The 16,142-nt window shown below is 34.6% G+C and overlaps 3 protein-coding genes across 7 annotated transcripts; all 3 read right to left on the bottom strand.

The window, feature by feature from the left end:
• Positions 1-480: 480 nt before the first annotated feature.
• Positions 481-5,105, bottom strand: LOC110601552 (NEDD8-activating enzyme E1 catalytic subunit). 3 transcript variants are annotated; one of them, XM_021738725.2, is made up of 10 exons: positions 4,824-5,105; positions 4,550-4,713; positions 3,690-3,892; positions 2,513-2,745; positions 2,360-2,422; positions 2,219-2,275; positions 1,826-1,947; positions 1,605-1,722; positions 1,449-1,515; positions 956-995 (listed from the first exon to the last, which is right to left on the bottom strand). In XM_021738725.2, exons 1-9 carry the CDS (start codon positions 4,923-4,925, stop codon positions 1,492-1,494), a joined length of 1,086 nt encoding a protein of 361 aa, XP_021594417.1. In that variant the 5' UTR covers positions 4,926-5,105; the 3' UTR covers positions 956-995; positions 1,449-1,491. The 3 variants fall into 3 exon arrangements, with proteins under 3 accessions (XP_021594416.1, XP_021594415.1, XP_021594417.1); XM_021738724.2 differs by lacking the exon at positions 1,449-1,515 and having other exon boundaries at positions 481-995; positions 4,550-4,744; positions 4,824-5,103; XM_021738723.2 differs by lacking the exon at positions 1,449-1,515 and having other exon boundaries at positions 481-995; positions 4,824-5,103.
• A 594-nt stretch (positions 5,106-5,699) lies between these two features.
• On the bottom strand, positions 5,700-9,909 carry LOC110601550 (protein trichome birefringence-like 11). 2 transcript variants are annotated; one of them, XM_021738721.2, is made up of 4 exons: positions 8,896-9,896; positions 7,526-7,915; positions 7,041-7,199; positions 5,700-6,449 (listed from the first exon to the last, which is right to left on the bottom strand). In XM_021738721.2, the coding sequence occupies exons 1-4, from the start codon at positions 9,336-9,338 to the stop codon at positions 6,080-6,082; spliced, it is 1,362 nt and encodes a 453-aa protein (XP_021594413.1). In that variant the 5' UTR covers positions 9,339-9,896; the 3' UTR covers positions 5,700-6,079. The 2 variants fall into 2 exon arrangements, with proteins under 2 accessions (XP_021594413.1, XP_043807406.1); XM_043951471.1 differs by lacking the exon at positions 5,700-6,449 and adding an exon at positions 6,543-6,952 and having other exon boundaries at positions 8,896-9,909.
• Positions 9,910-12,477: 2,568 nt separating this feature from the next.
• Positions 12,478-14,854, bottom strand: LOC110602683 (nuclear transcription factor Y subunit C-9). Of its 2 annotated transcripts, none has more exons than XM_021740259.2 (3): positions 14,695-14,854; positions 14,474-14,517; positions 12,478-13,626 (listed from the first exon to the last, which is right to left on the bottom strand). In XM_021740259.2, exon 3 carries the CDS (start codon positions 13,572-13,574, stop codon positions 12,801-12,803), a length of 774 nt encoding a protein of 257 aa, XP_021595951.1. In that variant the 5' UTR covers positions 13,575-13,626; positions 14,474-14,517; positions 14,695-14,854; the 3' UTR covers positions 12,478-12,800. The 2 variants fall into 2 exon arrangements, with proteins under 2 accessions (XP_021595951.1, XP_021595952.1); XM_021740260.2 differs by having other exon boundaries at positions 12,478-13,622.
• Positions 14,855-16,142: the final 1,288 nt, after the last annotated feature.

Raw genomic sequence — 16,142 nt, 5'->3', positions numbered from 1 at the left:
TTGAGCCTACTTAAGTTACAGCTAATATCAAATTGAAAACAATCGATCAGAACCGAATTAATTAAAATTAATTTTAAATCAAAATCAATCAGTTTAGTTCAATTTCATTTCAAATTAAAATCAGATTTTAAAAAATAAAAAATTTCAACCAGTGAATTTATATAAATCAGAACTAAATTCAAAATTAAAACCCAAGTTAAAAAAACCCTGCTCCGTGGGCAACAGTACTTTGGCCCATCAAACCGCTGTTAAAGGTAAGGTTTGACAGGATAACCTCTGGATATAAACGTTAAAATAATGACGTGCCTTGGTAACGCTAACTATTACTTTCACTTTTAAGATTACTTTTCTAGACAATCTCTGGAAAAAAAAAATTGTTTCCAGATGCCAGTGGCAGTTGGAACTGCCCACAGAGATGATAATCCTGTGGAATACTTGCATAGCAACTGTACATTAATCTCTTTGCCAAAACAACAAAAATTAAAATCTTCGTGAATAACATGGCTCTCATTCTCATGGTAATAACGTCACATCTACAACTGTTTCTTTGGTGAAACATATTTTGCCATATCGTTACACATAAACATGGATTTTAAGTTGCTCACCAACTTTTGCCTTACAGCAAGGAAAATTTATAAAGGCGGACTGCATGATAAATCCAAGTGCAGTTCTGCATCATAAAACCAATTGCTGTGCTGCATGCAAAATTACGCCCCACCAGCCATGTCCATGTCCGTGACCCCATCAATTCCCTTAAAAACAACTCGTAGTTTCCTCAGACAAGAGCTTTTACTGTCGTTTTGGATGGTCACACCAGTCACATGAACAACGTCCTTTGGGACTTTACCCATAAGTTCAAATAATGGTAAACTTAGATTTGATCGAGTCATCTCCTCTAGAACAGGAGGTGCTTGCATGTACAAATTCTTGCCAAGGTGTCTGACGCTTGCTTTTGATAGGAACAGCTTAGGATGCTCTTCAAGCATATCAATGAACTGTTTACAAAGAATCACAGCAATCATTTTGAATTGCCCAAAGCAAACACATATTTAGAAATTAATAAAGGTACAAAAGGTGGAAATCAATCTGTGTCTGTCCAGGTGTGAGTGCGAGTGTGAGTGTGTGTGTGCATGTGTATGATAAAAGGCAGATCCAAACACTTAAATTGAAACAAGCAGTAGTGAGTAGACTACAAGAAAATAAGCTAAGAAATTCAAAGGATACAAGAAATCCAAGGAAAAGGAAAAATACAAAGGAAATTTATTTTACTTCCTACTCAAATATTTATGGATTCCTCCCCACCACACCACACCCCCCCCAAAAATAAATAAATAAATAAATAAATAAATAAAAATAAAAATAAAAAGGGGCGCCACTTCTAAAACCAACTATAATGATTTTTTTCAGGATGACTGGTATTTCAAACCAAGAAAGAAACAGGTACGCACTGTGTTGGTTCAATAATGTCAGCTTGCACCAAACCAAGTAGCATCATGAGTCATCATGGGCAAACAACTGACCATATTAAAAGGGAAGGTAAATCACCTCCTACTATCATTAATAACCAATCAATGGACAAACAGCATTGATAAACAGAAGATAACCTTTTGTAATGTGACTGAAGTGTCTAGCTCAATAAGGACACCTGGACCACAAACGAGGCAGTCATTGTCCTTCACAAATTCAGTCACTTTAATGTGGAGACCTTCCACGCCATTATACCTATTAAAGGTTCAAAAATTTCAGCCTACTTTGCCAAATAGTTTCACTGGAGAAACAAATCAGGTTACTTAGCGAAATAGTTTCACTGGGGAAATGCACTCACGTTAGGTAGTTGGATAGGGATTTGCTGCATCCAGAGGCAATCTTCAAAGTTTCCAAAGCACATGCAGCTGATATAATGGCATTGGTGGAAGCAATAGCTGGTATGATGTTTTTCACAACACCCTGTAAGATAAGAGGGGAAAGAAAAGAAATCCATGTGTTCCGCAAATAATAAATGATACTTCAATCAGTCATTTTATAGACACTTCCCTCTCTCTATCAGGAGCACTGCAGGCACCAACGAAAAGGGTATTGGGCAAGGGGATATGTTCCAACTTCCAAGGATCAAATAGAAAATCTAGGATAAGATATGAGCTTTATTGAGTCTTTTCATGCAAGAATACAAGAAAGCTAAGTTTTGGAAATTAATATTAAGTCCCAAAATCTGACATACCTGAGTGAGTGAATATGTAACTCCTTGAATGCCAAAAAGTTCAGCTCTCTTAACAGCCTATGAGATGCAGGTAGAACATAAATTAAAATGACCAAATAAAATCAATAGCATAAAAATTAGTTAATAAGTCCACCATTTCACCTCAGCATAAACCCACTTCATATGTTCTGGATCATCTGGATCAAAAGCCTTTCCAGTATGAACCTACAAGTATAGTGATCATAAAAGAGGGACAATTAACTAGAAAAACGTCACTTCGGTAGTGGGAACTGGGAAGGATGAATAATGTATTACCTCATCCCATTTAATTAAGTGAGCATATTCAATACAATGAGCAGGAGTTCTAGGGGTTTCTGCAAGAGTGCACAAAGGAAACTTGACTTGAGGGGGGAAAAGCCAGATTGTACACTCAAAGCATGGTGTTACACCTGGCATAATAACTCTTGCGTGGCCTTTGAAACCTTCAGTACCACCATCCACCATGGGTTTGATTGTTTCTTCCCGAGGGTTGTCATCAGAATCATACTCTAATTTTCCAAAAACAACAGCAAAGAAAAACATAAGCTCCAGAGAATAAAGGAATTTACTTAGAAAGGGGGAAGTCTTTGGTTATTCAAAACATCAACATTTTATATACAAAAATTAGAAAAGGATATTGCAGAAGACATCAAGACTGGAGTAAATTTTGATAGTTCATACAAACCTTCCAAAAAGAGTGAATACAGACCTTTACGATTACTCCCACATAGACAGTCATCAAGAAAACTAATGCAACAATATGCCACATCAAACTAGTCCATACCAAGCCAACTGACTACTAAAGGAAATACAGAAGGAAGAACAAACTAGTGATGCTATAGAAAAAAGACAATGGAAATAACTAATATATAAGTTTGATGCCTACTTGGCATTATACAAGGACATGCGCGGGGCTTGAGAGGTCCTAAATTCATATGGTTTGTACCATAAATAGGGTGTTCATCATTTATATACATTGTGCCTCAAGGTTCAATGTCAGAAAATGAACTGCTACATGCCATTGAGCTTAGAACAAATGCCAGGTCTCATGAGGTAAAATATTTTACTGCAAAATCTCTTTTTCAAAGTTATACATAGGTATAAATAATTTAAATAACAGACTGTCTTTCTGACTTCACATCTATGAGGCAACTAGTCTTTATTCTAGCTGGCATTAATATCATATTACTCAATAGGGTTTACATATTTGAAGCTTCAGTTGCCATTCATAGAATTAGCAATTTGCCATTTCTAGATTATTTTAGAAATACAGTATAAGAATACAGAAAGAATATATGCATTAGCAATGGAGACATTATGCAAAAAGAAAAGTCAGACATAAATTGCTTCACAAAATGATAAAGAAGATGGACAAATTTAAGTTGGCATAAAACATGAGGGAAAACAGTAAACAGAAGATATTAAACAATCTATAATGTTAAAAATCACATACCAAGAAAACTACAAGCTACAGCATTTATATAGCTCCGAGCCTCAACAGAATCAAGACCAAGCACAATGATACTAAAATCATTATAAAAATCAATTTCTTTGTCCTCAATCCGGCAAAAGTGTGGCACAATATTTACACCACTAACTCTTTCCATGACACGCTTGGCAGCGACTTCAGCCTTTGGCTTACCAACATCTTCAAGCCTGCAACAAGCAGACTAGTTTAAAAGATTTTATAATAAAAGTAAATGCCAAAGAAACCGATATGTGCAATTTTTACATGCCAAAGCAGAATCTTCAGATTTTGTAAGTTGCTATACAGCAATAGTAAACTTTCAATGACAAGAAAATACCAAACTATATGCACTCAAATGCTAATTAGTTCAGGTACAATGAATGAAAAGAAAAAAACTAAAGTATGTCAGCCTACATGTAGACTTTATTCAAAAACACGTAAAACATTTCTATACGACACATTGCTTGATGCTTCATTTCTATCTCGTGAGAACTGTCTTTTCAGCTAGCAATCCACTTGACAAGACACATGGAGGAAAATTTGTCCAGCATCCTCAACTTTTTCATCTTTGCAAGAAGTTCTTGCAAGGCATATATACAAATGCAAAATCTACTTCATCTAGAAATGTTCCAAGTTGAAAGTGAGAGATAAAAAAAAAAAAACCGGTTTAAGCACATAAACTACAACTCCTTATGTGAGCCGCCCGGTAGCATCAGCACATTCTAATTTTCATAAAGAAAATACCAGTAAGTCAAACTGAGGCATAAAGCAAGAGATACACAACTGAAAAAGGCACAATAGCATACCGAATTAATCACAGAGGTTGAGTATAGAAATTAAAAAACCTGAAGAGGAACTGGCGATTGAGATTAGAAACTTCGATGCGGTCCATGTCGATGACCTCCAGATTTTTAAAACCAGATAAGGCCAAGTCCTTAAGTAGTTCACAGCCCAATCCACCGGCTCCCACCACAAGTATTCGGACGTACTCTTGAAGATCACCTCTCAACTGCCATCCATAAGAAAGCAAAACCCAAAACCTAAAGTTAAATCAGAAGAAGATTGAGCGCGAAGTGTCAGTTAAATTGCCACAAAGGGAAAAAAAGTAAAGAGTCTTACTTGGATACCGGGTTCGAAGGTGGGGGCTACGAGATTGCCGGGCCTGAGAAGTAGTTTGTCCAGATCTCTCGACCGGCTCGGCTGCACCGTCGAGTGCGACATTGTCCAGCGCTCTCTCTCTCTGTCTCTCTCTCTCTCCTGTTTCGATATCAAGCTTAAAGCCCAGAAGCTGAAAACCCAAAATTGGCTTCAATTTTACGCTTTGCCTTGCTAGTAAGGTTTAATAAATTTCTCAGCCACTGGCACTCAGCAGCCAGCACTCTGAAAGGAAGTCATATATCTCCTCCAATAATTTTTTAGATGTTCATTATATAAAATAAATTATTTTCTTAAAAAATGATTTTTTTTTTATAATTATAAATAATAATTTAATTTAATTTAATTCTTTTAAAATTTATCATTCCAAATTGAACTAAAAACTATTTAAGTGGCCACCACTCATTAAATGAATTAGCAAAGCACGTATAAAAATTGTTGGTGATCAAGATTTCTCCTCTCCAGAATACCTAAAATATAATTAAAAGAAAATATATTTAAGGGAGTTAGTATTCATGGACCCCACGGAGGCAGGGGGTTGATAAACGACAACGCTTTATCCTGCTTAGTCAAATAGAAATTCAGGTACTGCTTTTCTTCTCTTTTTTTTTTAATATGTTTAGCATTTTTTATGCATATCACGGAATGGGCTCCAGCGTTCTCTCAATCTCCTACTAATAAAAGTTATTTTTTATTTTTATATAATTTACAATATAATTAAGATAATAAATTTATTTATTTTTAAATATATTCTTAATCATATTATATTAAAAATTTAAAATAACTTATTACTAAATTACTTTTAAAAATGTTTTCTTTTAATTCCATAACAAGACAATAAAAAAGAAGGGGGAGTATTAATATTAAGAAACAAAGAATCGCTAATTACATTTTCCTCCACGAAATTACACAACTTGATCGTGTTCTTGAATATACCCTATAGTTCAGTAATTTATTCTCCAAAAAATCTTCTGCAAGTCGCCTCCTTTGATCAATAGTCTTTATCCAGTGCAAATGTTCACTCATCTTGTAAGTTTAATCGCTATCAAAATCCAAAATCTAATGGCTGTTTTCTGAATCTTACTGCCAAACTACAACAAAATTCAATGTGCATTTTCTTTCTTCTATCCACCGCAGGAGAAATTGGAGTCATTTCTAAGCATCTGCATACTGCCTTCAGTGCTGGTAATGGAATATACATAAAGAGTTTCTTTTTTCTCTTAATCAGAACTGTGTGCTTTATACGAGGATATGTTGTATGTCTTCATTGCTTTGTGCTTTAATAGCAATGCATAAAGGAGCTCATTCCATGAATCAGGGACCCCAGGCAGGCACCAATGGCTGCAGTCTTGTCGACGAAAAGACGTGGGTTGGGAATGCCGATAGTATACAGATGCATGCCCATCTTTCCTTTGTGCAGACATCCTGGTTATATTCAGGATATCAAATTTCAGTTCTTGGTTTGAATGAGCTGATAGCACATCAGCAGCTATTTTGTATTGGGTCCATGTTTGAGATGGCACCAATGATGAACTAAGCTCCGGCAGTGTCTCCAAATGACAGCTTCCCCCTGATCTCCAGTCTCCACCTCTGTGATGTAGAAAGATATTAGGTACTTTCAATTCATAGCATATTATTATTACCCGTGAAGGGAAGTGATAATATTACACGTTTCCATATCTTGACTAGACACAGAACTTATCCCCAAGTATCATTTTAAACGGACAAAGAAATGTCAATCATCAAACTGAAAAACTGGGCTAAAACAACATGTTGTAACGCAAATGCGTGTCCAAATTCATGAAACTTTCCTGCACTAGCTAGTGGCCTCTGGAAATGAAATTGATACATAAACCTAAGGTTCTTGGTAAGGAAGGTTGTGCAGTTGGAATCTTTTAAAAGTAAGAATTTATAACCCCCAGCAAGTGTAGATGAACATTGACACAGTTCAAGAACTCAAACAAGTTGTTTGAAACAAAATACACCCCTGAAATGAATTACTGCAGCAGTCAAGATAACTTGGGCTTAGTTCAATATCCCTGGGGGAGCCCCTTTCACCTCTACAGAGGTCTGAGAGCAATAGCTTCCAAACACTAGGAACAGAAAAAAAATGAAAGAGAAAGATACCATAGAACACGAATGAATAAAGTCAAGAGCGAAAAGAACAGTATGCTAACATACCTGAAATGCACAGGGGCAAATGTACGGAAGAAAACGTGGGTCTTGCTTGTATTCACTTCATTGTGTATCCATTGCAATACAGTCTCAATTGACCTGTGATATGCCTGTTCAACTCCCATTTCCAATTTCACCTCTGTCCCTTCTTGAAAGTAGGTACCTCTGAGCAATAATTTGAAAACATTCAAAGTTAGCCTTATCCTTCAAGCCACTGTAAAGTCCCTTATAATATTCATAAGATTAAGACCAAAAAGGTCACATCACCATTCAATGATTGAATGCAGATATAAGCAAATCTTATCAAAATCCAGAATAAAATGGCATCAATGGTATTCACTATTCACTATTTATTTTCACTTCCTTTTTAACCTATTTCTAAGTAGTTTCCTTCAGTGAAATATTGTGAAGTAGATAAGTAAAAGCTCATGCAACATAAATAAATATCATTGAAAGTTTGCAATTCTACAAGAATAGAAGGATCATTTTACCCTCTTATGGTTTTATCATAGTTCCACCAATGGCCCATGTTGAGGACCAGCACGTCAGTATCTCTCCACTTGCCAGAGTTCCAATCCATTTGATCCAATTTTAGTGTTAGTCTAACATTTCTTGGAACACCAGCAGGAGGCCGACTCTGCAATACAAGAAATGGAGCTCTATAGTACTCCACAGTGCAATTATAATCCTGAAACCTGAAAATCAAAAATCCTTTATGCTTGGTGATTGGACTTCCATTCACTTCGTAGATTGAGTCCTTATTAGGAACTGCAGAAGACAGCATGCACAGAAGGGACTCCCATTGATTTCTTCCAATTGAATCTCCAGCAAACACTAGCCGTTTGTTGCGCAGTTTCTCCAACATCATTTTAGCATCAAATCTGTTTGTATGGATGGGAGAAATGAGGTTTTTTTCCTTATTACTTGGAAAGATTTCAGAGCAATGCAGTTCATTCGAAAAAAAGTTCATCTCAATCACAGATCAATATACCAGTATCGCTCAGAATAATAAGCCCACAAGAAAAATTTTCGTCATGAAATCAAACAGCCAACTAGAAGTAAAATTTACATTTGTTTTAGATTGTCTTTCTAAAAACAAGGTTTTTTAAGTAAGATTTTATGAGTGTAAAAAATTTTTATTATCTGGAAGGAAGAAATGTGTATTGAAAGGGTAGAAGAAAAAACCTCCTCAACCCAAATCGGTGAATCGAGAATGAAAAATTTTAGAGGTGTCAAAGAAAAACGTAACTTATAAAATCATTAGTCATCTAAAACATGAATTTAAAATTTTGAAAAAAGCTGCCGTTACCTTATCCTCCCAACATAACCTAAAAAAGAACAGCGAATGGTCACACATCAAGATAGAAATAGTCAGTTTCTTCACTGTTAAAATCCATCTTTATCAGTATGCAAGCTCACGGGTTTGTTTGAGAGACTTGTCATCTTGAGTAGAAGACAAAACTTTCAGCAAATCAGGGAAAAGAGCCCTGAATGTTATTTTCCATAGATCCCGGAAGAAACTAAGGAAATTTCCAAGTTGGCAAATAAACTAATATGAAAATAAATAAATAAAAGAGGATTTCGTGGCCATGCAAGAATTACTAAAACTTGAGTATTTTGAAACTGAAATTTCTATTTGGTTGCTCAGAATTGGAAATGTAGAACGCGTATAAGAAACAGAAGAAACAAGGCTTATTGAAACGCTAGATTAAAATAGTAATTGTGCCTTTTTGAAAATGAAAATTTTTCCCTTGTTTCTCGTGTTTAATGACCATTAAAAAAATCTTTGATTTCCCTTTCATTTTTCCCACGCTGCATAGCTAGAAACAACTTCAACAAGGAATAGGGGAAAAATAAAAACCTGGGCAAGTTGCAGTGCTTGGGTTGCCATCTCCATTTGGTATAGAACAAATCAGGCCTGCCATTTTCGGTGCACCTGAACCCCTCATCCAAGAAGCTGCAATCCTTAGAATGATACAAAGGGTAACTGTCGTCCCATACCCAATCCCCATCAAACACATCACACCCATCACCCTCCTGTCCCCAAAACTCAAGTCTTCTACTCGGACCTAACCCATTAATCTGCAACCACATAAACCTCTCTGATTTACCAGGAACTCTATACCCCTTATTAATTACAGACTTGAAATCTAAATAAAAGAAGCAACAAATCACACAAACTGTAACCAAAAAGAACCCCAAAACACCTACAGACGGTTCAAAAAGTCTCAAACGCTTGAATTTCTTAAAGATTTCAGAGAATTGCACCGTTTCATGGTCCTGCTGAGATGGGTTCTTAGACATTTGAACTACAAGATCTGATTTTGGAATCTGGGTATGGCTTTTGCGGCGTTGATGATCAAGTGCAGATAGAGAGAGAAAAAGAGAGTATGGTAAAAAGAGAAGTGCAGTGTGCAAGGAAAACAAACTTCATGGGAAAAGAAATTGGAGGAGGTATTGTATGCCTGTTCTCAGGCTTCTTTGCTTGGGAGGTCAGTTATGTAATGGAAAGAATGGGGAAAAGCACCAAAAGAGAAAGACACAGATAGTTATGGATGCCAAGGAAGCAAAGGAGCATTTATAGCAGAATTATAAAAACCCATTTCTCTCTTTTCCGTTACTACTACTGCTACTTTATATCATTACAGAGAGAGAGAGAGAGAGAGAGAGAGAGAGATGTTTCGTTGTAGCTTTTGGTTTTCTAACAGTGACAGAGCGGTTGTGGATATACTACTGGGGACGAGGATTGATCAGTCTCAAACTCCCAAAACCAACTATGCAAGAATCCGAGAAATGTTGCGCCGTAGATGACCACCGCACTTAGATGAATCTAGGAATCATATAGCTGTATGTAATATCTAGTGAAAAAGAAAACATAATATTTCTTTAAATGAAAAACTATTTGATACCAATTCTTTCAATTAAAACGTAATTTTAATTTTTTAAGAAAAAAAAAACAAAAGCTAAAACCTTTTCATCATTCTATTCATCGCTATACTGTGGAATGGTAACTTATTTGCATTTTTCTCGCTTGTAAATTTGAGACTAACCGTAACAGACTCGGTCACACTCGCCCTGAAAGTAGCACCTAACAGCGTTCTCTTCAGAGATTTTTTCTTTTTAACTCTTAATAGCTTGAAATACCAGAGGGAAAATATAAAGATAATTTATTACATAATTCATCAGACTTAATTAAATCTATCATTTAATATTTTTCATTTTAATAATTTAAAAAAATAGTCTGTCACTTTAATCACTAATAATTTAGTATATAATGTTATATTTCATTAATAAAATAGTGTTTCTGTTTTAAATTTTATTATTAAATTATAATAATCTCATCCTATAAATTTTATTTTTTATAATAATTTATATTTTTAATTTGAGTTTATTTCATTAATTTATTAAATTTAATAAAATAAAAAATTTTAGAGATTAAGTTATTTATTATAAAAATAAATTTTATTAAATTTCAAGTATTAGGCAGTAAATTATCTAAAATGTAATTATATAGAGAGAGACGTTGGTGGAGACATGGGTAGGTTTGAGTTTGATTCGTGGGTGGGTTAGTGGGCTTAGTGCTGGAAAGCTACATGACTAAGGGAAGTCAGAAGTGCAATCCTGTATGGAAAAGGATGTAATTAAATAATTAATTGACACATATTAGATTAGCCACTACTCGAATCTAATCCCTCCATTTTGAAACTAAAATTTAGCAAAAATGTATAAATTTATTAAAAAAATAAAATAATATATAATTTTATAATAATTCATTTAAAATTTTTTATTATAAAATGAATCATATTAAATAAATAGAATAATTTTTCTATTGACATTATTACGGCCAACACTTGTTAATATATTTAATAAAATATTTTATAAAATTTGAAACTTAAATTCATTTTTATGGACAACTTATAAAATTTAAACTAAGAAAACCTTTAATTTATTTAAAGAAAAAATAATATTTTAATTGACCTCCTCAAACAAATAAACTTGTGCAATGATGAAAAGGAAGGCGAGGTGTGAAAGTTGATGCTGAAGTGGTTGAAAGACTAAATGGGAATTCGATCCATTTTCAGGACAGCCATGGGAATTATGGTTAGTATTATTATTAAAACGGTGGGTGATGTTATTATGATTATTATCATGATTTGTGGTAGGAGGATAATTCATTGATATATAAATTTTAGAAGCAACCATGGAAATCATAATCCTCATCATCTTCACATTGAGTGCAATATAATGTAGTTATAGATTGATAACATAATTATGGAGTTTTTTTTTTTTTTCTATTTTGTATTTTTTGTTTTCATATATAATTTTTTTTAATAAAAATATAAATTTTATAAAAATCGACTCAGAAATATAATTAGAAAGTGAAGAAAAAACTTCAACTAAGTTCAAAATAACATGATTAGCTCGAGTAAGCACATGAGCTATATCATTAGTAGACACCGAATAAAATTAATAAAAATAAAAAATAAAAGACTTATCATTAAAAATAAATAAATAAATTTTTAACGAATAGATTTAGGAGTTTATAATAAATTTGTCTTCATTCCCATAAATTCAGAAATCTAGATTCATAACTATTACATAGGATGAATAAGAGAAAAAAAAACTGAATTCATACAAGATATAGTATTTATGGCAGGATTCATATAAAAATTACTGAAAATTTCATATAAATTATAAATTAGGCTTAATAAAAAAATTTGCTCGATAAATGAAGTAATGTCTTGATACATTGAAGAGAGCAACACATGGCGATTGTTTGGGACGATAAGAGGCAGAGACCCACCGGCGTAATGTCCCCTCCACTTTCCCAATTTATTATGAGTTCATGCTTTTGAAGTGTTAAGATCTCTTGATTTCGGTGCTGAGTGAGTTGTTTTAAATTATATTTGTGATGTTTGTGGTTGATCAGCTCAATTTGGTGGCGGTGAGACTTCTCCTCTGTCTCTGGATCTCTGTGTTGAAGATGGTTGCCACTTTTCTTTCTCTGCCACTGGACTTCCAATCAGCCTCTACAGCTACAGTAGGAGTTTTATGAGGCTACCGTAATCAAATCTCCTTAGTGGCCGCAGATTCTGGAGAAAGAGAGAAGATTTCGGAAAACTGGAGGTTCTTGCTGCTGGGTTGGATTTTAGTCAAGAAAGTTGAATCTCTAAGATTTGCACTTGGGTTGGTCCTTTGTATGTTGGACTTTGGAGATTTTGTTTGTTTGATTTTCTACTATAAATTTGGGCGTTTTCGACTTAATTATCCATCTGACTAAAGAAAAAAAAACATGAATATTCTCGCTAATCTCATTGGATTTAAAGGGCATTATAGGCTTCGCCCGAAAGAAAAAATAAAATAAAATAAGAAAGAAGGGCATTATAGGCCTGATACATAACAGGGCGGCTACTGGATGCTATTTCCATTTGGCCCAGCGCGATGGAACTAGGGCAGTATCCCGTTTCAATTCATAACAAGGTATGAGAAGCAGAGATGAGTTTCATAAAATAAACTAATAACATACAAGGAGCTGCGAAGTCCTATTTTTACAACCCATAAAATTATCTACAACAGCCGAACCCATATTCTTGGCCATGTAACTTGACAAAAGAAAACACCCAACCTATTAGGACCAACCTGATGCATGCTGTAACTTCCATAAAAACGAGTAATTAAGCTTTAAAACTTCCAAGTAGAATCTATGACAATCAATTTGCTCCCATTCTACTCAGGTGTTTTTACTACTGCACCTCTACTGTTGGCTCAAGAGTCTGCAGGCGGCTGCTGTTGTTGCTGTGGCCAAATTGGATGTGTAACATAAGGCCGAGCATGTTGGACATAGAGATTCTGATCCACCACAGGCTGACCAACACTCTTCCCTGGAGCAGTGATCTGTGGTGCGAACTGAGGTGACATGTAATAGTAAGGCATAGCTTCAGCTGGGCCTGCAACTGGAAGACTTCCTCTTGGGACTGATGCTAGCACTTCATCTTTCAAATCCTCCCTTGGCACAATATCAACTAGAAAATCAAAAATTTCTGTCCTTGTAATTGCTGCAGCAATATCATTTTTTTGCAGTGTCCTCCTTTTGTTCTCCTCTGTATGATTCCAAGACCGCAACGTCAATTCCAGAATGAACATCTCACAGGCTCTCGCAAATATGACTGGAGCTTCAGCTGATATCATTCTTACATCTTCATCTGCCTTCATAATCTTCTTAATCCTAGCTAATGGCAGACTGTGATTCTTAAAATCAGTTGTCTGCTCAATTTCTTGGTATTGATTTGTCCAAAAAGTCTGGAGTTGCTGCTGTAGTTGTTCTTGCTGTTGCTGGTGGATATGCTGATAAGCAAGTTGGTGCTGAGCAAGCTGCGCCTGAGATGCAGTGCCACCTGACGGCTGAGCAGCAGATTGAAGTGGTCCCGTGGCAGAAGGCCCCATCTGGTTAGATTGATATGCTGATATGCCGTATGGAACTGGAGCCCTACTTCCAACCTCAGCTGCTGCAGAAGGCTGCCCGCGCCCACGCTGATCCATACCTGTGTTGGCCGGCTTTGAAAAGTTTGTTTATGATACCACTTTCACCTGGCTTATAATTGAAAACATAAAACAAAAAATCATCAAAGTCTTAGATTAAAACTTAAACAAAAGTGGTGTAAGCTCCTGACAAACTGGAATTGACTTGATACCTCCCAACATAGAGGCATGTGGGTTTATGGGTTGGAAGGACACAACTTCCGTAGAAAATTGTATAGGGTAGAACTCACTAAAGGCGAGAGATGAGTTTACAATATGGGAAAAAGGAAATGAAAATTTACGAGAATAAAAGGAAAAAATCATCGTAGTGAAAGACAAAATCTCTCAAAGCATAAAAGATCAGCAAAACTGCCATACTCTACAATTCCACCGTTCAACAACTCTTGCATATGTTATTTAGCATTGGAAGAAAGAGAATCAGTGTTGGTGATAATTGAACCTAGTACCTTTTTCTATACAAGAATAAGCCAACTATTTCCACCTGCTCTGGAGTTTGGTCTTTCACATGAAATTTGACATTAGGCAGTAAAAATCATAAATTTAAAATCTTCAAAATCCAGTAACTGTTAGAACTAATTAAGGAAGCATAAAAAACCTTCCAAATTGACTTTGGCTAAATCCTAAACGGTAACGTCAAAGGCGTCAATTATATCAAGCATGCGTGTGTGTAATGATCTGTAAGAGAAACACTAAATTACGATAAACGACAAAAAGATTTCCAAAGCCTACACTAACTGTCCTTTTTTTCACAAACACAAAAAGGAAAAACGCCAATAACAACAAAAAGAGCATGGGTTGCTACTCAGCTAATCCCCACTCCACTCTGCGAAAACTAAATTGAACCCACCAAATATTAGCTTTATACATAAGGATAAACAAATAAGTAAGTATTTATATACCTGTGGTCGTTGGGTTGATTCGATCTTCTTCAAACGATAAAACCCTAGAAAAATAGAGAGATAAGAGGGAGAGCAAAATGACAGCGTGACTAAGATGGAGAAAGGAGATAGAAGGCATAATACGAATGAAAAAGTGAGTACTATGAGAGAAAGGATTATATTTTAACTAAGATTGATTTTAACAAAAAAAAAAAAAAAGTAAAGAACTTGAGAAATCGAACCTTGCAGTTGCTTGTGGTAATAGGGAAGTGATGATCGAAGGGGAGAGAGAGGGAGAGAGAGGGAGAGAGCGAAAGGGGAGTGAAATTGGAAGTTGAAATTGTGGTCGACAAGTATAAATTTCTCCGACTGACAAAAGCGCCAGGTTGACTTCTCGTCCAGTTCTAAATAGCTTTTGCTTGACCCCCTTTTATGGTATGACGACTGTACCCTTCCTCTCCTATTGAATTTTTTTTTTCCTCCATGTAATACGGGTAGGGTGAGCATAATTATGTTCAAACCGAAAAAATCGACCGAACCGAATCGATTTAAAAATTTAGTTCAGTTTTTTATACATTTTGATTTGGTTTGATTTTTAATTTTAAAAATTTTAGTTATTTCGATTCGGTTTGATTTTAATCAGAAAAAAATTGAAAAAACTGAACCGAACCGATTAGTGATAATAATATATTTTTTCAATAATATGGAGAAATTAAATCATATTAAAATTAAAATATTTTAATTAAATTTTAAAATATTAAAAATAAAGTGTAAAAAATAAAAAAATTATTAAAAATCAAAACCGATCAAACCGAACCGAATCAGACCGGTTCGGTTCGGTTCGGTTTCTGACCAAAATCGGTTCGGTTTTTATAAACACTAAAATTTCAATTTTTGGTTTTTTTGGTTCGGTTCGGTTTTGAACCGAACCGACCGAATGCTCACCCCTAAATACGGGTTCCAATATTTCTGGTTTAGACTACTAGCGGATTTAGGTGGGAGCAGGATGAGCAGTATTCAGTTCAAATCGAAAAAATCAACCGAATCGAATTGATTTAAAATTTTGATTCGGTTTTTTATACATTTTGATTTTGTTTGATTTTTAATTTCAGAAATTTTAGTTATTTCGATTCGGTTCGATTTTAATTAGAAAAAAACCGAAAAAATCGAACCAAACCGATTAGTGATAATAATATATTTTTTCAATAATATAGAGAAATTAAATCATATTAAGATTAAAATATTTTAATTAAATTTTAAAATATTAAGAATAAAATGTAAGAAATAAAAAATTATTAAAAATCGAAACTGATCAAACCGAACTGAATCGAACCAAATCAGACCTGTTCGGTTCGATTCGGTTTCTGATTAAAATCGGTTTGGTTCGGTTTTTATAAACACTAAAATTTTAATTTTCGATTTATTTGGTTGGGTTGGATTTTGAACACCCCTAGTGACGAGTAAATACATTTAATTAAAATTTAAGAGCTATTTGATGAAACATATTAAAAAAACATTTATTAAAGTAAATTTATTAAAATAAATATCTCTTTTTTTTTATCTGCACTAGTTTGTAAAAAAAAAGCATTATGTGGCCCTAATGGGTAATATAAGAAAAGGATCCAGTAAAAAAAACTTAGAAAATACTAGCAATTCAGCCCATTTAGAATATCCATAAGATTAAGAACCA

This window comes from Manihot esculenta, chromosome 15 (genome assembly GCF_001659605.2).
Source record: "Manihot esculenta cultivar AM560-2 chromosome 15, M.esculenta_v8, whole genome shotgun sequence".
NCBI lineage: Eukaryota > Viridiplantae > Streptophyta > Magnoliopsida > Malpighiales > Euphorbiaceae > Manihot > Manihot esculenta.
The sequence above is the reverse complement of the archived record's forward strand: the minus strand, read 5'-3'. Positions and strand labels throughout refer to the sequence as shown.